Here is a 26,788-nt window from a genome sequence, read left to right as displayed (position 1 = left end):
TTAGTCGAAACTTTCATGTCCTACCTCCTCTATTGACTTGATCTACCGTGTGCCGTCGTGGGCTTTTTCGAACAATTTTCCTGCCTGGGATCCGGCGATCGCTAGCAGCGGTTTTGAGAGGCGTAAGCCGCAAATAGAATAGTTCTCAAGTCCTGTGTTCGAAATCTATACAAAAAATATACTATCTCTAATCATAAGCTTAATACAGGGTTGCCATAGTCAGGGAAAGCCGGAAAATATCAGGGAATTTTAAAAAGTCAGGGAAAACCGGGAAATGTCAGGGGAAATTTGTTGAATCTCCTTCATTTGCTTTCTCTAATTGCTTTGAGATTTTGAACAAGAAGTTTTGCCTGAAAACTATTTTCAATTTTGCCTTCTTATCCATCCGTCACATCTTCAATTGTCGGGGAATTTCATTTTCGAAATTCTGTGGCAACTATGTAATTTCATTTAGCCAGAAGTCGCAACTTCCTCCGGGAGAGTCCGGAGAAAGTGAAGCAATGTGTTTTTCTTTTTAATTATACTGACCTCCGATTGAACTATCCGACTATCAGTACGTCGGAAAATCTCTACTTTCCACAAGATTTTCCCTACATCTCGACGGAGGAAATTACCGTGCGTCATGGACGACGCGCCACTGGGCGTGAAACGAGCCATAAAATAAGGGCGTTCGTCGATGACGTCACCGTGGAAAGAGCGCACCTGCGATCCGCGGGGGGGGGGGGGGGGGGGGGGTGGTCCCGCGCGATGCCGTAACGTCGCTCGCTCGGCGTCGCCGTCACGTCCAGGTAAAACATGCAAATGCACGAGCTACGCAGACGACGGAAAACCGCGAGGAAATTTCGGTGTAGTGTCCGTAGTGGAATATTGATGGGGTTGCCCGCCCGCCGCACCGCTGGGAGGCCATGAATGATTTAACGAGGCGGGCAGCACCGGGAGCAGAAGCTGCGGCGCTGTTGCCCAATCTACCGGAAACCGTGGTCCGACGCCCCGCGTTAAGCCCAATTCAAACTATCGAATTTTTCATTCCACATAATTGGACGAAAAGTTGGACGGAAAGTTGAACGCGAAAAAAGTGTGATAAAATTACTCACCGTTTAACTTTCCCTCCGATTTGTGGCGCTGATTGGATAGGAAGTTAAACGAAAAGTTGAATGTGACGTCACATTTAAGTTCCCGTTCAATTTTCCGTTAAATTTTCGTTTTCTCGCGTCGGTATCACACTGTCCAACTTTTCTTTCGACAAGTTGCACTCAAGAGTCGAATGGAAAGTTTGATAGTGTGAATTGAGCTTAACGCTCGGGCTAACGCTCATGATTTTTAACGATGGTTTTTTTCTTCTATTTACATCTGTCCTTTTCTTAACTTTTGGATGAGAATTTTGACATTTTCCTCGGCCTTTGGTCCAGAAATTAGCCAAAAATTTGAAGTTTATGACGAAAAGATATTTAGAAAATCCCTCGAGTTTCGGCAACTCTAAACGTTACTATTCAACAGCTCGAATTTTCGGGAAACAAACTGAATACAAGGGCTCCCATTTCTTCTCCCTTCATTCCATTTTTACAAAACGTAATCTTTCCTGAGGACTCGCGGCAATTTTAAGTTTATAGCGGCACCCCAGTTGCAATGCAAGAATCGCAGGAATTATGTGGAGGGAGGATTCGCTCCAATGTTTTCATGAAATTAGACTGGGGGGATTCAACGAAACACGAATAAGAATACCGCAACACGGAGAGTCTTAGTTTAATATCGCGTGATTTCCAAATCGAGCTTTTGAGATTCTTGAGGATCCTTCGCCCTCCGAGAATGTCGAACAATACCCCACCGTCACTTTTTCCTCCCCCACCTCCTACCGAGTCCCGGAGCCGCGCTCAATCTGTTGCGCTACATGTCAACGGGAAGCGAGCGAGTTTCGGAGATACCGAGGCAACGATGAGCCAAAGTCTGAAGGCGGGGCGGGAGGGGGCGGGGGCAGGGGGAACGGGAGGGGGAGGGGAGCGAGCCCCCAGCGGGCGCGAGGGGTGGTTTTTCGAGTGTAGGAGTAGATCGACGCCGCCGCCGCCGCCGCGGATTCGACCCCGCGAGCGTGCGCGCGGGCGGCCGCCGACGCCGAGCGGGGGCAGGCCGAGCGCGCGGGCCGTCAGTCGAGCCCCGAGCAGCGAGCGACGCGCACATCCCCGTCGCCAGCGCCCTCTACCGCCGCCGAGCGACACGCGAAACCCAGGATCCACGACCAAGAGTAAGAAACCCCCGAGTGTGTGTGTGTGTCAACAAGTGCGACCCGCGCTTGACCCGGCCACGGCGTCGGGCAACAAGTGTCGGTGGTGCGTTGGACGGTGGATTTCGGGGTGACCCGGGCGTTGAACCCCCACCGAGCATAACCTACATTCCCGCCCCCGCCCCGCTCCCCCCGTGCTGCCCCACTTCCCCCTCCCGCTCGTCCCGGAGTGCGTTTTTAATTAGGGGACGTGCTCGAGTGGGGGTCGTAAGTGTTTTTTTTTCGCCCACCGCCGCCGTGCCGTGGCCGAGTGAATATCTTAAGTCTAGTGCTCCTCCGATCGATACGTGTGTTTTCACGAGGAGCGTGGTGAGAGCGCGTGTTTTCGACGTGCTGTATCGTTGTGCGGGACGACCACCGTCGCGAGACGTGAGTCATCGGCCGAGCTGTTATCCTTTCCCGCGCTTATCTCGCTCTGCCTCCCCGCGGAAGAAGGGTCAACCGGGGGGCGGGAGGGAAAGGGGGGACCCGAGAGAGTATGAGAGTTCTTCGATCACGTTTGGGGAAGTTCGTCAGCATTTTGCAGGATTTTCCCCCGGGTTCCTGTGAATTGTCCCCGATTTTTATTTACCTCGTCGTCCGGGGAGCGCCAGAAGCGCCGGTCGACCGTTAAATACCCTTAGGCTCGAGACAGGTCCCGAATTGAAAGAGGATCGTTCTTTCCTCGAGGGAGTCGACTCGGCTTTTATTTTTTCGGATTGTATCGGCGTGCCCTCTTTTTGGAAGGAGTCCAATGATCTCCCCTGCCTAGCTTCCCCGAAAAGTAGTAGCAGTACGTATTACAACCCCATCCAGTCGTTTGAAGTCAAAGATCGCGTATCTGCCTTATCGGGAATAGGGATTGCGTCACCGAGTCAAAGTTCGGAGAAAGGATTCCATGACTCGAACTCTCATCCCGTTTCGCCGGAAATGTCTTACAACGCACTAAGAGGTAGACTCAAAAAACCTTAAGGATGATGACGGAAGCAAAAAAATCCCTTCTTTGACATTTCAGTCTATGCGTTGTTTTTCAAAGTTCCCGGAAATAACTTTCGCTCTAATCAACCGTAGAGAATCCCATCAAACGCTGACGTAACCCGGTCTAGGCGCCTTTTGCACCGCAAGTTTTTCCAATTTTACGTTCCTAATTTTGCCTGCCGTCTCGCTGGAAGCTTCCACCGCGCTATTCAAACTTTTTAATGACTCTATACAGGTTTCAATTTGCGTACAATTAGGTTTCGCCTCGTCGTTCGGAATAAAGAGGAAGTTAAACAAAGGTGGGAAAATAACCATAGCTTCCTTTCAGGCTTGTTTTCCTATCTTTTTATCGCTTTCTAAGAACTCGGGCCTGCCTTTCATCCCTCCTCCCTTATTACATCACCGGCCGCCTTTTTTTTTTCAACCTCGAGGAGTTTTCTCAGACGCTTGGAATTTCGCGGAAAACAGCTCAGCCGATGACTCGCGCTTACCGTCTCGCTTCGTGTTTGTTATAGATCAGTGCGCAAGTCATCAACAATCATTAAACGCTGAGAAAATTCAACGGAACTAGCAAGTCATCAAAGTTACCATATCACCAAAGTAATCCAGTCATCGATAAAACTTAATCATAGCACATTACCGAGAAAGCTACGTGTTTGTTATAGATCAGTGCGCAAGTCATCAACAATCATTAAAAGTCGAGAAAATTCAACGGAACTAGCAATTCATCAAAGTTACCATATCACCCAAGTAATCTAGTCATCGATAAAACTCAGTCATAGCACATTACCTACTAAGAAAGCTACGGAAAAAGCAAGCATCAAACTCTCGCAGTAACATCTTTCGTTTAAAGTGTCTCAGTCTGTATGGAACTCGCGCATCAATTATCATGTCACCGACCACAACACATACGATGAGAGGCCACGATTCGCACGGAAAGGGAAACGAATAAACTAAAAATGGGTGAGGACCCTAGTTTTTGAATGAGCGGGTCGGTCGGATAGTGGAAACATGAAGCACCGGCTGTCGATGCTGAGTAATTTCTTCTACCACCTGCGCAAGCGCTTAAAGAACAAAGCGAAGCGGAACAAATACGACGTGTTGAGGTAATCGAGAAGAAGAAGGGACGATGCACAAGTTCGCGGAGCAACTCTTGAACCGGCTCAACGAGCTGGAGGAGCTGGAAGCGCTCAAAGACCAGGCCTTCCAAGACGACGCCCCCGCCGACGACGCCGAGGGCGAGAGCTCCAAAGGGGACCAAGACCAGGAGCCCTCCCGCACTCGGAAGTTCTTCCTGGACCCGATCCGGCGCTGGAACTCGTTCCACAACTCCCGCGAGCGGAAGCAGAAGAAGTGCCCGAACAACCTGCCCTACCTCCAGGCCCTGACCCAGCTGCGGAACCAGCAGGAGAAGGGCATCAACCCGAAGGCCTACTCCTCGAAGAGCTTCAAGGACAAGCTCGTGCAGAGCCAGCCGTGCTCGCCCAAGTTCAGCAAGCCGATGGTGATGCCGATCCGGGTAGCCGCCCGCACGGCGACGCTGTCCCTGACGAAGCTGGACCGGCTCTCGGGGATCTCCCTGTCGGCCCGGCTCCAGGCGGTGACGAACAAGAAGTCGCGGCGGACCTCGTCCGACTCGTGCTACGAGACGGAGTCGCGGCTCGCCCACCACGACAAGGCCCTGTCGACGAGCAACCCGGAGGACGTGGCCAAGGGGGCCAAGGACGGCGAGCGGACGATCGAGACGCAGAAGTCCGTCTCGGACGAGTCGGAGCTGGCCGGGAGCGCCCGGAGCAGCGGGCTCGGTATTGGCATCGGCGGCGGGGCCTCCGAGGTGGGTCTGGGCCTCGGCCTGGGCCCCGGGTCGCCGTCGGGCAAGGAGGCCCACGAGAAGGGCCCCGACAAGGGGAAGAGGATGCGCACCAACTCGATGCCCGTCACCGAGTGGGCGGTCAAGCCCTGCAAGACGGCCCCGCGCATCATGGAGCTCCGTGTCGAGGATGCCATCAGCACGCCCAGTCGAAGGTACGCTCTTGGATTTTTTCTCTAGGCCTCTCGTACCGTGGTTTGCATGCTCGTCTTGTGTCATTTTTGCCATCGGTGGTCTTAGCCTGGAAGATGAGTGTTGAAATTAACATGTGTGGTGTCCGGAATGTAGAAAATCTGTCTACTGTTTGGTTTCATTAATTAACGCATTTTTTTTTTTATTTTTTTTTTATTTTTTTTTTTATTTATTTTTTTTTTTGAAAATCAGGGATGCTGTCATGGATTGGGTGTTAAAATCGGGAACTTCTTATCGATTCGCCCCATGAAGTATATATTTTAAGGTTGCCGATCTGCTTTGACTCGCTCGCAAATAATTGAATAAAACTATGAACAATTATTATTATGAACGAAAGTATAAACAAAGTATTTTTCTCTCTGAATTCTGGAGGAAACTATAGGTATCGGAGTGTTCTGTTTCCCCCTTCAAATCAAAGGGAATCAGAGAAAAATAGGGAAACATCAGAGATTGAGAAAAAACAATAATTCAAGACATCTAGAACTGAAAGAAGCTGAGATGGAAGACGTCTTTTGGGAATTTTGGGGATGGAAAGGAGCCTGAAATTTATATCTAGCATCAGATTCACCGCCGTATAACAAGGTAAATTTTACCTCCCCTAAAGTAAAGAGAGGAGGTCGTCCCCAAGAGTTAAGGGGAAATGTTTCGCCTTTCATCGCCCACGTTGGATTCGATACTCGCTTGGCACCTCTGGGTTTTCCCTCCCCTTTAAGTGTCTGGTGTAACTTATGGCCGACCTCTAAGGCGCTATTTCAGGAAAAAATATGAATATGGCCCCATCGAAGCCGCCTCAGGTAACGCTGGATATGAATACACTCCTCGACCTCTTAAACATTTTACCCAAGCCTTTTCCAGGGACTGAAAGGCTGGAGGAGCGTACTCGCTAAGCTGCCAACGGAAAGGGATCGCTCACCCACTCTTTATAATTTAATGTATTTACGCTCCGTTTCAGGCATTTCAGAGCCGGGGAGCGTTTTAAATTACTGTGTGAAATGTTGAAATGTAACGTTGATGGCTCGTCGAGCGGCCGGAGCCACTTCTCCGAAGCCGTGCCCGGGCCGAGACGAGTGTAGTTAGCGTCGGAGTAAATGAGTAAACAAGACGGCGGAGCAGTGAATGAAAGGATAAATAAGAGTAAATGAGTAACAATGAATGAATAAATAAACGGGTCGGCGGGGATGCACAAGGGCCTTCCGTAGATTTACGACTGTCATTTACAGAAGGAACGGTCGCTCCGTTGCATCTATTCGGATCTAGCGCCGCGACGGGTAGGCAATCGGCTCCGCACGAATAAACCTGTCCTTCCGCGCGTATGAACTTAATCGCGATGCGGTAATGTCGCCCTTGTGCAACATGTAGCGTGCGCCGCCGTTGCGGGGGAAAAACACGGGTGAATTATTGCCGATTCGGCGGCAAGCGTATCGGTGGAGGCTTTCGAAGGAAAACATGGATGACTGTCCATCTTTCTTGCCTCAAGTGCGCAAAGTTCCAATAGTTTGTTTTCTTGGCTAACAATGTAATTCGTATTAATTAATAACACATAAACGCACTGTTTTCACTGGATCTACCAACTACCGATTAATATCAGTATTTGAGAAGGGCGTAGGGAAGTACGATTTCCCTCTCCCTCCTGAATTTTAAAATGTACACAGGAAAAAAAAAAACACATTGGATCTAGAGTCCAGACTCTTGAAAACATTGACCAGAAAAAGGACTCTTGATTCAATCAGATTTAAGCTTAAATCGAAAGGAAATCCGCTCAAATTAAGAGGCTTGGTTCTTGATTTAAGCTTAAATCTGATTAAATCAAGAGTATCTTTCCTTGTCGATGTTTTTAAGGGTCTGGACTCTAGATCCAATGTGGTTTTTTCCAGTGTATCTTTTTTGCGGGCAATTTTTGTTAATTTGGATCAGCTGGAGGGCATTATTTGACATTTTTTTCAAGTATACCCCTCTTTTTCTGGCGAAAATTTTGCCCATTAGAAGCTACGCTGAAGAATCGATTTGTAAGGTGTTCGCTGCGAACACCCTTTTTATCGATCCTTTTCCATAGGTTTAGATGGCAGATCAATCGATATATCATAGAACACGCCACGCCACTGTTGGTGCCCTGCAACTTGAGTGCTCGAGGAGTTTTATCGGTGCAGGATTGTCGCGAGCATGACGCTCTCGTGGTTGCCATGAGATCATAGGCTCGAAGAACGAGCGAGGAGAACTGGGGCACGCGAGGCGATTTCCGATTCGGATTGAACGGGAGAACAACTGCGCTGCCGAGGAAAAACGCCGTATGAACATTCAAGAGTTGCCAAATTTCCTCTCAGAATATATTAATTTTTGAAGAAAGTCTTGAATATTTTTCATTGGAATTTTCAGACTTTTTACATCAAATTACGAACTAAATCTTCTGAAAAATCCGAAGAGAAATATCCTCAAATTTTCCTGAAAGTTCATGATTTGTCGAAAGAAATTTTGCAACGCCGGATGGCGTATACGGCGTTCTTCCGATAGCACGGCAGTGCGGATGTCAACCCGCTCCGCGATTGTCTCTGCATGATATGAGCCGCGCTCTAATGAGTCACACGCGGTCGGTGGTCGCCGGTCTGTGAGTCCGGTCTCGTTGCGCCGGAAAATGCACCGGCCGCAATTTCAGGGAGTTTAAATTTTCAAACAAATCCGTTCGAACGAACCGATTTCGCTCATCGCAAATCCCGTATGTTTTGAGCAGGGTTGCCACAGTCAGGGAAAACCGGGATCTGTGAGGGAATTTTAAAAAGTCAGGGAAAACCGGGAAATGTTCGGGTAAATGACGAAAGTGTCAGGGAAAATTTGTTAAATCACCTCCATTTGCTTTCTAGAATGGGTTTGAGATTTTGAACAAGAAATTTTGCTTGAAAACTATCTTTAATGTGCCTTCTTAACCATTCATTACATCTTCAATTTATTGATTAATCCGTTCCAACGAACCGGAATCGCTCGTCGCAAATCCAGAAAGTTTTGGGACGTAGTGCGGTCGAGAAATATTCTCGGAATATGACGCTAATTTTTAATCTGTTAATTTTACCTTCTAGTGCTTAATACATTGATGAAACTCCTCAGAAATGCAGAAATTTTTTATTTAACTCTATCTTGCTTTGTGAGGCTTCCCTCAAACCCCGGTGGTCCCATTTTTGTCCTCTGTAAAACGCATAACCTCCCCTTAGAAGAAGCCTCTGCGACGGCCATAGAACAACCCCTCAGTACTTGTCGCCACTTAGTTGGTACACCCTGTAGAAATAGAGCCAGGGAACGGTCGGGCGTTGTTGACGGCGCAGGGATACAACTATTCGTACTTGATGGATGTCCGTGTTGCATCTGCAAATTTGAAGGCGCGATGGCGCGAGGCGTGAAGCTGTGAACTCGCAATGCTCCTGCCGCTCTGGGCTGCTTGTAAGTGTCGCCACTATAGAAGTAGAGGAAATTTTAAAGTAGCTGCTTTATGAGACCGAAGCAGAGGAATCCTGAGGTCGTCACCTTCCAGCCTAAGTATCACAAGCACTATGCGACGTTTAAAAATTTCCACCGCCATTTTATTTTTGCACAAAGGAGATGTTGGTTTAATCTGTTTGAAAATTCCACTTAATTTTATCAACAGCACAAAGAAAATAAATTACGATCGTAAAAAATTGCGGTCGGACAAAGAAAAGCTGTTACTTTTATTTTCTCAGAGAATATCAACTACTAAAACAGGGTTCTGTGAGAAAAAAACGCAACTAACCCATTCGCATGAAAATAGGAACAAATAATAGGATGTTTCCTTACTCGGCAACAGAGCCATGGATCAGTTTGCCGGAGCGATCTTCGTAAAATTCGAGCGTTCAACGGGCAATTCGAGTCATTTGATCGGCAAACGTCGTAAACCCCAACCCCAACCCTCCACCCGTCACTCGATTCTTCCCACGCCGATTTTCAACGGTACAAAGACCGCGATTTTCACTTGCTCAGCGCTCCTCTCCCGCGCTGAAATTTCCGTACCGGTGAATCCGGGAAAAAGGCTAAAAATATTTCAGCGTAATTGAGTCCCCGCGGAGGGAGTGCTTTGCTCCTCCCGGGCTCTGAACGGAGATCAAAGGACCACTTGGGCACTTGGACCGGTGAACGGGACAGGTTGCCAGACTTGGCGAGGGAAACCCCCAATTCCAAACCATCCTGGTGAGATAAACCACGACGTGGCAAGGCCTGCGACTTGCTCGAGGGGCTAAATTAGATCAGCCTTGATTTTCCGATCGGCTCTATAACTGGAAAACTTGTGGACTCGGAAGCTGTGGGAGGAGAGGGGTTCGTTTCTTCGGCTACATCGCTTCTGCACGACCTACCAGCCGTGTCAGGCATTCCGGGCTCATTAAATTAATCAATTATCCTTTTCCCTCCTCTGATCTCACAAATGAAAAGACTCTCGGAAAAAATAATCAGATATCTACTCGAACCTATTTATTCAGCGATGAAACTGGCGATTGAATCGTTTGTGCAAAAAGAGTTGGAGAACCATAGGCAACCTGAAGTGGAGCTTTCAAATAAGTCATCCGTACGCTACTGACATTTACGCAGTTACTCGAGCTAGTAAAATTGAGTAATCACTGTTCCCAGACGAATTTTCAGCCGCATTACTTGGAAATTTCTTTAAAATCTTCGAAATATTCATAATTGACCCTTATGAGATGCTCGAAACATTCCGGATGTTTATGAGTAGGTATAAGGAAAATTCCGGAACTCTTGGAATCCACGGAGCAATTCGGAACTTTCGGAATTCCCGAAACTTTGGTTTCCCCTCGAATCCTGGAAGTTCCTGAATGTTGGGCCTTTATTTTTATTGTTCGACCGTTTTGGGCTTCCGAAACTCGAAGCCACCGTTACGATCGGGGCATGAGCATCATAGAGTACCCAGATAGAGAGTGTGGAAATTCGGTAATTTTGCCAGTTAGGTTTGATCAGTTTATGGAACTCTCGGATCCCGGATGGTTAGGCAGCCTATTAACTCAAATTATCCAGATTTATTTATTGTTGTTACAAGTTGTTCCGGAAAATTCCGAACTTGGGCTCCTTTGAGAAAATACCCGGAACTTTTGAAACGCCGGATCACTTTCGGGTTCCGGAACTTGGATCCACCGTTGCGACAGGACCAATGGTGCGGAATGAGGACTGTCACGACAGCGCGGCGGCGCATAGTGGATCGAGTCAGTGGTAGGGGTCAGGCAAAATTTAGAAACTGTGAAAGCTTGTAACTCCGTTTATACCCTATTTTGAGGTTCTAAAAGTGGTTTCATCGGTTTCTTCGTGAAATTTTCTATTGGGAGCACCCCTTAAAATCACTGGAAAAAAAAGCACATTGGATCTAGAGTCCAGACTCTTGAAGACATTGACAAGAAAAATGCCTCTTGATTCAAGCAGATTTACGTTTATATCAAAAGGCAATCCGCTCAAATTAAGAGGCTTGGTTCTTGATTGAAGCTTAAATCTGATTGAATCAAGAGTATTTTTTCTTGTCGATGTTTTTAAGAGTCTCGACTTTAGATCCTATGTGTTTTTTTTCCAGTGATCTAAATTGTAACGAATTAAAAATCAAAATTTGCAGTTTTAGCTAAACATTTTTTGTCCGACCGCTCTGATTGACTGGATCCACCGTGCGGCGCGGCGTCTGCGCGGCCGGCGGATTCGCTGCAGCGATGCGATTGAAAACGGGGGTAAAAAAGAATCGAGCCGCGAGTGGAGTCTAGCGATAAATTGAGATGAGACAACGGGACGGAGGACGAAGACCCGGATTGTTTTTGCCCCGTGCCTGGAGCAGCCCGGGCGGTGTCGACGTTGAGTCGGACGCGATGGACTGGTGCAGAAATGGAGCAAATTGTGGAGCGCGTCGCCGGCTGTCGCGTCGTCACCGTCCATCGGCGTCGTCACTCACCGTCCATCGGCGGCAGCGCCGTTCCGCTCCATGCTCATCGCCTCCGTTGCCACACGCCGAGGGAATTGCAGCAGGAACATTGCAACAGAGCTGTCCAGTTCGGAGGCAAAGACATAACGATAGAAAGACTCCAGATTGCAGAGTGGCTGGCCTGTTACCAGATGCCGCAATCACACGCTGAATTTAGCAGCTGAATGTGGAAGTCAACAGTCATCGCCCAACGGCTGTTTAGCAAATTCGAGTTATTTTTATCCAGATGTGTATCAAATCTACTCGAATTATTCAGACAAATCCAACATTAGTCCGATGGTTGCTGAGAATCGTTGCGAAGAATTGGGCCGATGACCTCCACATTCAAGCCACATTCAGCTCCCACATTCAGCGTGTGATTGCAGCAAGGCACAACAGACCCTCCACTAGTGTCTTGGCCATGGTGGAAGCTTTTCCTCTCGGGACATCAACATTAACTGTTGACTTACCTACGAGGTTGATGTATAACAACGTGTCGGCAGTTTCGTTTTGAACAGGCCGAAGTTTGGGAGACTTGTTTGGCTCATGACGTCACCCAAAGCTCATCATCCACATTCCACAGGTCCACACCACAGAACACACAGGCCACAGGTACCATGTAGGTAGGTCAACAGCCGGAAAAAGAGTGATGACTGCTGCTCCCTTATAATTGTCCGTAAGGAAGTGTTGAGTCCCCGAAAGTAAAAGCTTCCACCTGTCGCCAAGAGGCAAAAAGAGGGTATCTTGTTTCCGAGAAGAAACCATAGTATTACTAACAATGTAGATGACGTCATCCGCCGACCATATCTATCAAAGGCCGATGCTCTTGTAAAATATTTTCTGTATTAATTGGACGTTTCATTTGATATTAATTGAAGGTCCTTTTTATCTCGGACGAGTAGGATAAAGCTCGATTATACCGGAGCGAAAAACACGAGTATGCCGGTCTACGTTTGAGAGGACCCCTCGAAACACGGGCGGGAGTCCTGGGCCTCCTCAAGTGTTTATCCCCTCCTACCTAGCCCCTTCTTTCTCCGCTTTTAAATTAAATCCGCCATTCAAACATTCGAAATTTATTTATAAACTCGTCCGCGTCCCTCCCGCTTTTCAGCCGTAGCTCCAGTCGCAACTCCGCAGTTTTCCGAGGAAAATTCGTGCCTAATCTCCAGGAAGCTATCGCCCGCGCGTAGCCTTATTTTTTTCTTCCTTCTTCTCTTCTTTACTTCAAGCTTTCCTGCGGTGCTGCTTTCAAGAAAAATGTTCAAATTGCGTTTTTATGATTTTTACAACCGAGGATATTCATTTGTAGACAAGTCCCTTGACGCAGTAAATATTACATACCCGAAGGCTTACCTGAAAGTGAACACGTTCCGGCTCTAAAGAAACATATTAACCATTTGTATTTACATACTGCATGAGTGTAATGTTTTTCATGTGTCACTGATTTTACACGTTTGGCTCCACACCTTGTAATGTTCATACCAAGACACGAAGCTAATGAAAATGTGGATATCTAGCAGGAATGTCAATTCTAGTGCTAAAACAGGGTTTTCAACGGTCTGGAAAACCTGTAAAATCGGGGAATTGACGGCGACCTGGAAAAGTCAGGGAATTCATTGTGACCTGGAAAAGTAAGGGATGTATATGGAGAAACGCGGGGAACTCTACGAACAGCGTTTTCTAGAAGTCAGTGTGGTTAAAAGAAAATAATATAAGTGGTAGTTTTACTCGAATTTTAGGGCATTCGAAAGAGTCAGAGGAAAGCAAAAGTCAGGGAAAGTCGAAGAATCAGAAAATGAAAAAACTATGGAAACTGTAAAAAATGAATATCATGCAATATCAAGACAGAACCTAATATTAAGTAGTCTCTACGTATTGTATACTTTGTTTCAAATCTGGCATATGTAGAGGTTTTAGTTTATTGCAGGAAGGCCAGCTACTCATACAAAAAGTATAATTGATATTAGTTCAAGTAGCGTATACATTTAAATTTTTCATGAAAATTCACTATCTGGATTCTGTAACATTTTTTCCTAGTTTCTTTACCAATCCACTTTTTCAGAAAAAGTAAAAGAATTCAGATGCAGTGATAAAATTCTAGGTTTATGTGCTGAATGTGAATCATAAATACAAAGGAAAATTCCATGATAAGTTGATGAAAAAAAGTGGCGAGGCGTGCATGATCAATTATCGACATCTCCACATTGAAGCTATGGTAAAGAATCGATTATTACGGTGTTCGTTGCGAACACTCTGTATCGATCATTTTCCATTAGTTTAAATGACAGTTCAATCGATGTATCGCAAAGTACGCCACGCCACTGGATAAAGAGGATTCAGCGAGAAAATCCGCAGAGGAGGAGTAATATTTCAACCCCTTTGATGTACACAGAACGAATGAAATGTTTCTATTTTGTTGTGTGCGATCGAAGGAATGTGTGTTTCCGACGTTTACTTGCCTCGGAGATGGAAGAGGAAGTGACAACTTCGCAAATTATTTTGACTTAAATCCATCAGTTCTAGCTTCAAGTAATCAGCCAAGTCTATCCCTCGAGACGTAAGAGGAGTAACAGTGCCGGAGAAGTTTAAATAAATGATGATACCTTGAGAGTGAAAGTTTCTCGACTTGATCCTTCGAAGATAATGTCACCTTGTCATCGCGCGGAAGCTTATCTAGATGCTCAAAATAATGAGTTTTTCTTTCCTCTCGCGAGACTTGATGAGTCTCTGTGAGATTGCCGTCCGAAGTAATTTTTTGATGGACGATCCAAACTGCTGTAGGAATGGAGATTTTCTCGAATTAGGTAATGAATTTGATTTTCGATAAAAATCGATTTCGGGGATTCGATTTGATTTTCCGTGAAAATCGATTTTTACCGGAAATTTTTTTGTATCCTAATATATTAAACAATCGCCATCCTTAGCAGGGTGTCTAGCATCAGGAAAAACCGGAAAAATCGGAAAATATCAGGCATTTTGGACGATCAGGAAAAAATCAGGAAAATCGGAAAAATCGGATGTTTTATCAGTATTTGTTCTTACGTGAATCGCCTCAGCGGAGTAAGTCGTACTGCTTTTTGCCTACCGTGCCAGGAGTTGAGAAAAATCAGGAATTTTCAAAATGAAAAATTCAGGAATTTTTTATACAATATCAGGAAAATATCAGGATTTTTCAAAATTAAAAAATGCTAGACACCCTGCTTACGCCGTACTGCGGGAAAAACGTGCTCACTGCACATGTTAACTTTCCCCGATAAAATATTGTTTTGAGAGGAAGGTATGATATGTCTCCGTGAAATTTTCAGGAACTTTCGATTCAATTGCGAATCAAAGTCTCTGCATAATCGGGAGATAAATATTCTGAAGTCTCCCCGAAAGTTCGTATTTTATCAAAGGAAATTTGGTGACGCCAGAAAGTCCATACGATGCTCCTCCTATCTTCGACAAAAAAATCGGCCGCATTATTCATTCGACAGTTTTGCTAATTAAGGTAAGGTCAGTCGGCTAGGACAATATAACGTACACCGCTACGTCAGGGAATTTGTTTCTAACCTTCGAAAAAATTTGAAACTTATAATTTCAGTTGAAATGAGAATGAATAGCAATTTGGGGAAGGGCGGGGGCGCTATTTCAGCGGAAGCTTCAGAGAGGGTGTAGGTGAAAGTTATTTTTTGGAGTGGCAAAATCTCATCATTGTACCTTCCGCAGAGAGACTATTTATCTTTTATTATATTTTTCAATCAGTTGTTTCTGTACAGCTGATTGAACCAGCGCGTGAATAATCCTAAGCGAAATGAAGGAGAGTTAAAATCCGATAAATGTTTATTGAACCTCTCCCAGGTGGATACAAATAGACTTTTTGCAGCCATCTCTTTAATCCTTTCAACGTAGTCTTGTGACAGATACGTATTACAAGTTTTTTTTTTTCCTTCTCTCCTCTAAAGCTCGGTAAATGATCTGCTTCCAAAGCCACAAGTGAATTAGAGCGATCAGGGCGATTTGAAACACTCGCTCATGAACGCAGTGAAAAGTGATTTAATTTCCCTCGTCGTATTTTTACGATTGGTTCCGTCGTACAAACGGATTCATCAGGGTTTAAAACCACTCAAAACGTTGTTCCATCTAGGCTCTTCCGATGGAAACGGCGGAAGGAGGGGGGGGGGGGGGCGTCAAAGTAATCCGAAGTGCTGTCAGGTCGGGGATTAGTTGTTAAGGATGGGGAAGGAGTATTGTTCAACATTTAAATACGCGCTGGATTAAATAAAAATAAATGGATTTCGATTGGGGCTGAAGATGCAGTCACCGACAACTCAGGAACTGTATAAGCGGAATGGAGTGTTAATATTGGAAACGCAATATGCACATGTTACACGCAATTCACGTAATAATGTTCAGAAGGAAAATTCTTAGTTCCCTTTTTCTTCCGCATCTTTAACGAAGTTTAAAATACGGCTGTAAAACTATGTGCATCCTCTGCTTTTGAAAAATTCAATAAATAAAAATTGTTTGACAGTTCGTTGGAATTTTTCGCCAACGTGCGTTAAAAATTCAGCATAAAGCTCGCCGCCAGCGTCCGCTGGCCCAAGTTTCGGGCTGGTTTTCACGACCTCTCGAACTTGGTCGCAAAATATTCAGGAGGCTGCCCTGCACTGAGGATTGGCCCGACAAGGCCGGAACGCGTCTGCAGTTGCCTTCCTAGATGGACGCAACTAGTGTTGCACCAAACAGCATATTTCTTTGAAGGAAAACTGTGCTCATCTGAGCTTTTTCCCTCTGTATTGAGATTTTCAGCTTTATTCCGAATTTTTAACACACGTTGGCTAAAAACTCCAACAAACTGTCTTACGACCCGCGCGTCCACCGCGATCAGTTCGCGAAACAGGGTGTCTACAAGTCCGGAAAAAGTACTAATTTTTTAGGGCGGTCCGGAAGTACTGAAAAAGTGCGGAATTTTCACAAGAAGGTCCAGAATTTTTTCATTTTTGTGGAAAATTTAAGTGAGAGATTCAAAATTTTGAAATTTTCCGAATTTCGTCAAATGGAGCTATTGAAAAAGTACTGAATTTTTCTGTTGAGGAGGTACTGAATTTCTTGGGAATGTACTGGAAAAGTACTGTAAAAGTACTGATTTTTGGCCAGTCTGTTCTAGCAGACACTCTGGTGAAATAAAAATGATTGAATGAGCTCATTCCGCCATAAGTAAGGAGCGGAGCAGTTCTCTGGCCAAAACACGGGGTCCCGTATCGCGGGGCATTTGTCAGGTTTTCATTTTTACGGCGAGGAGGAGAGATTGGAGGATGAATTATCCCAAGTGCGAGCTGGCCGCAAAGCAGAGGTTGCGGCGGCTAAAGCCGGCCCCAGACTACTTAAGCGAATGCAAATTGATGCGGGTCCCCGGTCAGTCCCCGCCGCGGAAGCAAATCGATTCGGCCCAGCTCAGCTTCCTGACACGACCACTATCGCACCAGTCCCCAAGTTGGTCATCCCTCCAGATACCCCTGCCCACCGGAAAGGGATCCAGTAATTGAACGTACATACGCCACAAAAGTACGCATACCCTGAAAATGCACGGATTTCGGAAGGTTCGCACGAAAGTACGGCAAAGGTGGAGTCCCTTCATACTGAAAGTTAAGACAATGTGAACGCATTTCTGATTGGTTCCCGTATTTTAGGCCTCCACAGTGTCACAAACGGGAATAAAGAGTACTTTTTCACCAATTTCAAAGTATTCATAGGCTCTAGTACGCAGCTAGCCGACCAGCACTTGAAACTCGCATTTCCTGACACGACCACTCTCGCACCAGTCCCCAAGTTGGTCATCCCTTCAGATACCCCTGCCCACTGGAAAAGGATCCAGTAATTGAACGTACAGATGCCAAAAAAGTACGCATAACCTGAAAATGCACGGATTTCGGAAGGTTCGCACGGAAGTACGGAAAACGTAGGGATTTTCCGTGAGGGGGTACGGAAATTCGAGGTTTTCGTGATAAATTCTACAAAATAGAGGGTATGCGATTTATCGCGAAAGTTCGTTAAATCACCTTCATTTGCTGCCTGGAATGGGTTTGACCTTCTAGGGTTGCCACAGATAGGGAAAATCGGGAAATGTCAGGGAAAATTTGTTAAATCCTTTAGGTATTTGCTGTCTGGAATGGGTTTGACTTTTCGAACACAATGTTGTCTGAAAACTATTCCTAATAACGTCTAATTGAACATGTGGCGTATCTTCAATCGTCAGGGAATTTCACCAAAATAAGTCCGGAATTTGTCAGGAAATTTTACTGTCGATATTCTGTGGCAGCCCTGTCCAGGCCGTATGAAGCCCCCCAAATTTCACGTTTAATGTCAACCATGTCTGGATGGACTGTAGGCTGTCTCGCCTTCCATTTTATCGTAAATCCTTTGCTTCGTGGACCGTTGGGACAAGCCACGAGATGAGCCGCGGGACTGACAGGTGGAAGCCGCAAGCCATCCATCACGTGACCTTTGAACTATCCGTAGCGGAGTTTCAGCTCGGCACTGAATCCTCAAGATCCATTCACCCTCCCCAAAGTCCCCTCCTCTCCCCGGGAGGGGGGCCTTTTGTCCACAATGGTAATAACACAACGCGTAGCACGGAGCCGTTCCTCGTTTATGCAAGTGAAATTCAAGGACTCCAGCTCTGGAAAGCACGGAAAATATGGAAAGAATATTATCAAGAGGGGAAAATAACTTAAATATCACAGAGGAAAATTAGTTTTTCTCTTTTTGCCATCCAGTTCGGAAGCAATCTTCTCAGGGTGTTTTCGCGCGATAAGATAGGCATATTTTGTGTGGCTGAGATCCAAATTCACGTATCTCAGTTGAGATATTTAAATATTTTCGCTCACATATTATGTTGTTCATCAGGAGAGGAGATTTTCGGGCATGCAGGACCTGTAAATTCTGAAATTAGCAGATAGCAAAAAGTATTCGGGATAATCAGGGAATAGATGTTGAAAACCAGGACTTTATCTCTTGCTTTTCCAACGTTCTATTCTTTTTTTATTCTTGTCGACTCGGCCTCAAATTATGAGGAAAAAGATGGAAACAGTTTTATTTTTTCTTAATCTCCGCACGAGGGTCCAGTTCACAGAGAACTTCGTGACCGAGAAGAAAATTCGGAAAACTTACAAAGTCTCGTTCGTCAGGGAAAAACACAGGGAATTTCGGTATTCATGAATTAATTCCGAATATCTGAACTTTTCCCGGAATTTTGGGGTTTTTTGTCAGTTTGACCGGAGTCTTAATTAAGTTTAACGATCCTCGGAACTAGATCCGGGCGTATTTCGGAAAATTTCTCCAGAACTTTTCAAAAACCGGAATTTTCGTTGGAACCTCATTCAATCGGATTTCATTCGGGGAGCCCTGCAATCTTTGGTAAAATAAAATGGCAGTCACTTCACTGCCGTGCTAAGGAAAAACGCCGTATGAACATTCGAGAGTTGCCAAGTTTTCTTTGATAAAATGTTTAAATCTGAAGAAAATCGTGAATAATTTTCCTTGAAATTTTCCGGAACTTTAGATCAAAATACGAACAAAATTCCCTGAAAAATTGGAAGAAAAACATTCATAAGTTTACCGGGGAATTCATGTTTTATCAAAGACAATTTGGCAACGCCTGAAGGTTCGTACGGCGTTTTTCCTCGGCACGGCAGTGAAAACGACGACGTTAAACGGGCGTAAAATGGAGGCGTTCGGCAACAGCGGTGCGCTCTGCTCTTTGGATTTCCCGGGCGACGAGAGGTTTCTGTTGTTCCGCAATTTTCTCGCCGAGGAGCCGCGCCGCATCTGGATCTGCATCTTGCAATTTTAGCCCGGAGCCGCTGCCCGGCCAACTGCGAAGAGGAAGATTCCATCTCCTTCCCGGGATCCCGGGCCCCGGGTTCTCGCGTCCGCGTGGGCTCAAAGTGCAGTTTAGCAGTTATTGCATCCGTCCAATTCCGCCCGAGTGTCCGAGTCCCCGCAGTTCCCGCTTTTGTTCCGCTCCGCGCTGCGCCTCCCTCTTTTTCTCTCTCCTGATCATACCTTCCGCAATTCGACGGAACTTACGAAGATTACGCTCCGCTGAAAGGTTCGACTTACGATCTTTAGGTCCAGGGTTGCCGCAGTCAGGGAAAACCGGGAAATGTCAGGGAATTATAAGAAGTCAGGGAAAACCGGGGAATATCAGGGAATTTTAAAAAGTCAGGGAAAATCGGGGAATGTCAGGGAATTTTAAAAAGTCAGGGAAAACCGGGGAATGTCGGGAATTTTAAAAAGTCAGGGAAAATCGGGAAATGTCAGGGAATTTTAAAAAGTCAGGGAAAACCGGGAAATGTCAGGGAAAATGACGAAAATGTTAGGGAATAAGACGAAAATGTCAGAGAAAAATCACCGTGTCACCTTTATTTACTTTCTCGAGTAGGTTTGACGTTTCGAACAAGGAACTTTGCCTGAAAACTATTTCTAACTATCTTTTTAACAATCTGGCATTTGCTTCATTATCAGAGAATTTCACCAAAATATGCCAGGGAATTTAATTTTCCAAACTCTGTGGCAACCGTGCAGAAAGGCAAAATCTGTTCCCCGGAGCTGCAATGGTTGGTCACGTAAGTTACTGAATGTATTCATATTTGATGCCAGCACAGCGCCACTCAGAGATTAGTCTTCAGCCCACAGAATAGGCAAAAGCGAAAACTGATTGGCTTTGATTATTCTCCCTTGAAAAGTGATGAAAGTGCAAGTATAGGCACAAGATCGTGGCCGGATAAGGGACGTCTCTTAAGTTTTATCTGTCGAAAATTTTAAGTTGATAAACGAGGAAAGACCGCGACATTTTTTCTAAAAGTTTCCTACAGTCGTGAAGTTTCAAATCTGGGATGAAGAGTAAAATTTTCGGCAGTGTCATGAAACTGAATCATGGATCTTCTCTCCTCCATAGCAGCCAATATGTCGCGAATCCGTGTAAATATTCGACCTACTTTTGGATCTTCGAAACGAGTTTCGACACAAAATGCTAAATACCTTCAAACTTTGCATGCGCTCCGATCTTGCAAGAGGTGCACCGCCGTGCTGAGGAAAAACGCAGTTTTAGAATCCGAATGTTGCCAAATTATCTCTCAGAAACTTCTTATTTTTGAGGCAAGTTATGAATATTTGTCCCCAAAATTTTTAGACCTCAGGGATCGAATTACGAACGAAATCTTCTGAAAAACGGGAAGAGAAATATGCTCAAATTTTCCTGTTAATTTGTGAATTGTCGAAGGTAATTTGGCAACGCCTGACGGGTCATACGGCGTTCTTAAATTGACAAAGACGCGATTCGCCGACGATGCGAACGGAGAAAGAGCACCTTTCAACTCTAATTACCTTTCAGCTGAAGTTCATGCCGGAGCGACGCATATTTCTTGCCGCTCTCGTTAGCCGGAGCCACGCAGCGAGCAGGTCGGACCCCAACTAGTCCGAAGCCAAAACCGCATAAGTATAATACAGATCCTATGGGTCTATACGCGGTTTTCACACTCTCGTTAGCCGGAGCCACGCAGCGAGCAGGTCGGACCCAAACTAGTCCGAAGCCAAAACCGCGTAAGTGTAATGCAAATCCTATGGGTTTATACGCGGTTTTCACACAGCACAGCACGACAGGTCTTGTGAAACTCGGATCGGTCACGTCCGATGCAAATCGCTGTTAGCTCTAATGGCGTCCCGTTGAAGGATCGCGCCGAGAAGTCTCTTTTCGGCGGGTTGGATTATAATTGAAAGGCGCCCCCGGAAAAACGACGTAATCACCCGGTGGTTTCCGTGGCGCTTATGTTTTTTTAATATGAAAAATGACCCATTCGATTGTGAAAGGTCCTGGGTGTCGCTCTTGCGGTGGCCTGGCTAGTATCGGGTCGGAAAATTTGGCTTGGAATGTTACTTCGTGTGGTAGACATGATTCTCAGTAATTGACTTGAAAACTCGTGGGAAGAAAATTTTCGAGGGTCTATTCTGAAGAGATCAGTTATAATCAGGCAGGTTTCAGAAAAATGAAAAATAAAATATGAAATGTATAAGTTCAGGAATTTAGGTACTGATATTTATGTAATGTGACGTCTGGAACTTGGCAGAGTGTCGTTCATACAAATGGTACGCGAAGAACATTTCAAGAGTCCTACAAGAGTCATTACAAGAGTCCGTATCATATTTGATCAAAAAGACTCCGTTGTTAGACTCGAGACTGCCTAGTCAAGAAAAAAATGAGAAGCAAGGGGTAAACATTGCGGAAACAAGGCTGTAAATGGACATGGAAAATAATGTAGGACGTTTCCATGTCTTACAACACTGTTTTCAACTGCTGAAAGAAAAAGCAATTTAAAAAAAAATATATATATTTATCCAGCCCTGGTCATTACAGGGTCGTTTTATTTAAAATAGTTATATCCTGTCAAATATTAATATTTAAATAAATGAGGAGCATTTGAAATGGAAGGAACTAAGAAAGTTTGCAGATTTGATGCGTCATTTTCCTCCGAAACATTGAAAACCCGAGAGCTTCTCGTCAAAAATTTACAAAATTTCGCAAGCTGCCCAGGAATTTTAATACCCGAGAGCTTTTCGTCAAAAATTTACAAAATTTTGCAAGCTGCCCAGGCATTTTATAAACGTCCGATTTGACTAATCGCCTTCGAACTATACATATTAAACGAATCGTATGGTCGTGGAAAACTATCGAAAAGATAGGTGACGACCTTCGAAGTTCGAACCAGTGTCGGTGCGTTCCGTCCAGTGGCGTGGCGCGAATGATCGATTATCGATATTCCCTCATTTGTAGCTATGGTAAAGAACCGATTATTAAGGTGTTCGCACGATCTTTTTCCGTAGGTTTAAATGACAGATTGGCAGATCAATCGATATAGCGCAAAGCACGCCACGCCACTGGCTCCGTCAATTCATTGATTTCAAGCCAGAAGTTGGATGCCTCGATGGCACTTTATTTCTCACGTATGGTGTGTCTCGTTCCCTCGGAACGATGAGCACCGTGGGAGCATTTTTACAGCGTCGTAACCCGAGTTATCGAGGAAAATTCCTCGCCGAACGTCACCATCCACCTTAGAAAGCGTTCCAATCCGAGCCGAGTACTCGAGAATTTATGCCGAAAGTTTTCCCTCGCATCTCCGCAGTTACGAGCGGCGCGGAATCGGTGCAAGTTAGCGGGTCGGCGCGTCGTGGGATCAAAAAATGGCGTCGAAAAACCGACGGTCGACGCGTTCTTTACCGCGCGAACCGGCAATGCAGGCGGCATCAAAAATTTACGGCGTCCCGGAATCCGGGAATGTCAAAAAACCTGTTCGCTCCGCTCGCGAAACAAAAAAAAAGGCCACGCGGTCCCTCGCGTTGAAAAAGAAAGTTCCCTCGGCCGGCCCACGCGCTTTTTAAACTCGCGAGCGCTCGCGAATAATTGATGAAAGCCCCGCGTGAGCCAGTTGCGTGGCGTGAATTGCGATATATCGATTTTTACGTAATTTAAACCTATGGTAAAGAATCGATTATTAAGGTGTTCGCTGCGAACACCCTGTTAATCGATCCTTCTCCATAGGTTTAAATGGCATAACAATCGATATATCGCAAAGCACGCCACGCCACTGTATGAAAGCCCCGCGCGACTCCGGAAAGCCGGGGGATTGCAGCGCGTTACGTATTGCGTTACCGCGCGGCCGTTTGAAAAAAGTTCCCGAGCGTCGAGACGCAAAAGAGCGTAAGCGCCGCGGAATTGGGCGCGCGGATTGCGCAATCAAAACGTCCGCGTCCTTGACCGGAGTCAAAAGCCGTGAAGCCTTTCACCTCTTGACTCCCGTGAAAGGGACTCCGTTAATTATTTTATGAGACGGCAGTGAGCATCGGTGGTTGTTGCCGTGTTTTACGGTAGTTCTCGCGAAATCGGACTGGAGTTTTCTAGAAGGAACCGCCGCACAGTAGATCGAGTCTATAGGAGAGGCACTGGAAAAAAACCACATTTTATCTAGAGTCCAGACTCTTGAAAACATCGACAAGAAAAAATACTCCTGATTCAATCGGATTTAAGCTTAAATCAAGAACCCAACCTCTTACTTAATTTGAGCGGATTTCCTTTTGATTTAAGCAAAAATCCGATTGAATCAAGAGTATTTTTTCTTGTCAATGTTTTCAAGAGTCTTGACTGTCGATCCAATGTGTTTTTTTCCAGTGGGTCGGACAAAGTTCGGAAACTTTAAAAGCTCGTAACTCCGTTCATATAAAACTTATATACATATATACATATAAGTCGCTTTACAGCACTCCCTCGCTTATATAAAACTTCGAGGTTTTAAAAGTGGCTCCACTGGTTTCCTCGTGAAATTTTCTGCAGGAAACACCATTGAAAATTAAAATGTGACAAATTAAGCATCGAAATTTGCAGTTTTAGCTAAAAATTTCATGTCCGACCTCTATTATTGACTCGAACCACTGTGCGCCAACTATCCATATCCATAATCTGCGTAGGAACATTAATGGCACTTATGTTGTTTTGATAGTGGTTCCTTATTGAAAAATAATATGATGTATCGTAATTTATGTGGCACGTTGATCTTGCAGTAGCCTTCATTCGATTTTATCTCGACGGAGAAACGCGAAAACGCTATGTTAGTGGCAAGGATTTGCTGCAACTGTTGCTTCGTGATGGTTTTCCGTATGCATATTCAAGCAAGTAAGGAGCAGTAGCTTCTTTTCAGAAATGTTCTGATGTATGCGCTGAATATTGCCCAGAATGAGCTTTCGGATTATTTGTATGATTGACCATATAGCTCTCAAATTAATTACTCAGGTTATTCATTTATCGCTACTCCATTCTTGAGTTTACCAGTCCTGCGTACAAAGGCTGTTATCAAAGCTTGTGGACCTCTTACAATTAGAGGCTTTGTTTCTGAAATGAGATGTTCCCTTAGGGATAGAATTAAGCTTTCAAAATTAAATTTTGTTCCAGGTAAGGTCGAAAATTTGACGTTCAAGTTTTCGAAGGCATGGTATCGCAAATACTCTCTGGTTTATCTGAAAAGCTGTTTAATTAATTTTTCTTTTTTATGGATTTTATGGATCCCATAAAATCCGTCTGCGTTAAAGTCTGAACTTGGCAGAGTAAAACTTTTAAACACTCCCTGTCAAAAGTCGAAACGACCCTGTTTGAACTTGAAGCTGTAAATAATCATCGTGAGTTACGTGTGATTCTATCTTCAATATCATTCCTGGGTGATTTTCGTGCAGAAATATTAAGGAAACTATTCATAAAAGCCTCACATCATCATCCTTTTTTGTCTTTTTTCGTTCCTTCTGTTTGAAGAGCACTAATAGCCCTCAAAGCAAAGAAAATTTCAGAATTTACGAAATAAATCCATCTCCTTACCCAGCGAGTTCAAACTATAAAATTAGACAGGACATTTTTCCGTCTGAATGACATATGTAGGTAAGGAGAAAGGTCGGTACTGTTGAATTTCGTGAAAGTTTGGACACATTCCTAGCTTGATAGTTGAGTGCGACATTCGAGACAGCTTCTATCGTCGTTTTTAAACTAGGGTTTTTTTGTTCTGTCTCATTTGTGTCACGTTCGCGTCGCTACCGTGTTTTATTCTCACGTCCTCTGTCCGTCCTCCGGGACGCGAGACGTCAGCCGAAGAAATTTTTCTCTCGAGTTCCAGTGAACTTAAAGTTTTAAGCTCCTTCGTCCTCCTTTAAAACTGAGAGCGACGTTGTCAGATCACCCTCGAAATAACGCGAATCTTGGATCATTTCACCGGAATCTTGTTAGGTTTGGTGACGGAGGCGGTTCTGAACGAAATTCCTCCGTAGTATTTAATGAAACTCTGTCACTTCTCGTCTTGTCCTCTGACCCCGAACGCTTTGTGAGCCCGTCCAGCCGTTTTGATGCTCTAGTTTTTATCAACTCTCGATCTAGCGGAGTGTCAGCTCTTTTCAAATTAAGTTTTGTTGTACTTTAATTATTTTCATCTCGTTAGATACATATTCACCGACTTCAGGCACTGTTGTTACCGGACTTTCTCATGGAATCCTCTGTTTTTTTCTCAATTATCTGCAAAATTATAAGGAAAACATTCATAAGTTTACCGTCGGGGTGTCTAGCATCAGAATTTTCCCGATTATATCAGGATTTGAGATCTATCAGGATTTAATCCCGATTTCATCAGGATTTGAGGAGAAATCGGTCGTAAAATCAGGATTTGAGAAAAGTCAGCCGTCCGATCGGATTTTTTTATCGAGCTAATTCTGCTTTCGCATACGCAAAAAATCAGGATTTGAAAAAATTTTGAAATTAGGGTTTAGCAATCATAAATCAGGAAAATTCAGGATTTGGAAAAAATTATGAAATCAGGATTTAGCAGTTATAAATCAGGAAAAATCAGGATTTCCCAAAATGAAAAAAACTCAACACCCTGCTCGTGTTTCATCGAAGGAAATTTGGAAAGGCATAAAGGTTCTTACGGCGTTTTCCCTTAGCACGGCAGAGAAGCACCGCTCTACATTTTCAAGTGCATGGCGGCAACACAGACTGCAGCCTCCTCGTCGCTCCAGCAGCTGAAAAATTAATCACCCGCGAGGAGTCGGCTAATTTTGACCGTTTTCCCGGGCGCTAGTTTTCTCGCCTGTCGCCCTCCCCGTTCCGGTCGAAAGTTGAGGCGCGCTCTAATCGCATCTCGCATCATGCCGCCCTAATTAGCCAACTTCGCAACTTCATCCCTGCAGGTGAGCCACGGAGCCCAATAAACACCCCCCGCCGTAGACTCAAGCCCCGTGGAAAAACTGTTCTCGTTGACTCTTTCGGCCCCAAATGTTTCCTCTGATTTTTCCGTTCTGATTCTTTTGGGTTCCCTAGGGTTTGTAGATTATGCGATTTCGTTGGTCTTTCTGCTCATCGAGTTGCGTTTCCAAGAAATGAAGGATCCCTAATTAGTTAGCTGCACCACTGTAATCCTGGCAATAGCTGGTCCGTGCCGTAGACTCGAACCTCGTCGGAAAACTGTTCGTATTGACTTTTCCTTGATTTTTTCGCTGATACTACCGATCCAAACTGAAGACCCACTCGTGGACCGGGTTGCGTTTTCAAGGAATGCAGGAGCTCAATCGAGTAATCAAAGCTTTACATCACCAAATAGAATATAGGAAATACAATGAATGACTTTTCTTTACGCGTTAAAAGTTGGAAACTACACGGAGATAAATGACGAAAATGAATCTAAAGCTCGAATGTTGAATTGAAAAATGTGGAAAATCGCTCCATTTTTCATCAAGTTTTTGCGGATGCAAATTTATCCCCTTTTTCCTCAGAAATGTAAAAAATATGACTTTTTACCAATTTTGCACGTATAAATTGCCGCGCTTTTGCGTGGAACACACGATTTGTACCGCGATTTGGAGAAAAACTCTTGGTTTTTCCCGCGCAGCTCTGCAAAAAAAAAGAAAGAAAAATAAATGGCTTTCCCATTTGGCTTTTCGGGGCCTTCTCATTTTCATACGTGACCGGCCCGCTCGCGGTATC

The 26,788-nt window shown here is 44.9% G+C and overlaps 1 protein-coding gene across 7 annotated transcripts in view; it reads left to right on the top strand.

The window, feature by feature from the left end:
• PDZ-GEF (PDZ domain-containing guanine nucleotide exchange factor) overlaps nt 1-26,788 on the top strand; it is a 227,190-nt gene that overhangs the window by 132,915 nt on the left and 67,487 nt on the right. For 4 of the 7 annotated variants that reach the window (XM_019047034.2, XM_072298871.1, XM_019047032.2 and 1 more), the window contains exons 1-2: nt 2,127-2,239; nt 3,751-5,260. The exons of 1 other annotated variant lie outside the window; for it this stretch is intronic. In XM_019047034.2, coding sequence (XP_018902579.2) covers nt 4,365-5,260 — 896 coding nt within the window. In that variant the 5' untranslated portion in view covers nt 2,127-2,239; nt 3,751-4,364. Of the gene's footprint in view, nt 1-2,102; nt 2,240-3,750; nt 5,261-26,788 lie in introns of those variants that run through there. 2 more of the 7 variants (XM_019047033.2, XM_019047030.2) reach the window with 1 other exon arrangement.

Source organism: Bemisia tabaci, chromosome 3, assembly GCF_918797505.1.
Source record: "Bemisia tabaci chromosome 3, PGI_BMITA_v3".
Classification (NCBI taxonomy): domain Eukaryota; kingdom Metazoa; phylum Arthropoda; class Insecta; order Hemiptera; family Aleyrodidae; genus Bemisia; species Bemisia tabaci.
Note: the sequence above shows the minus strand (reverse complement) of the source record. Positions and strands in the feature narration are given on the sequence as shown.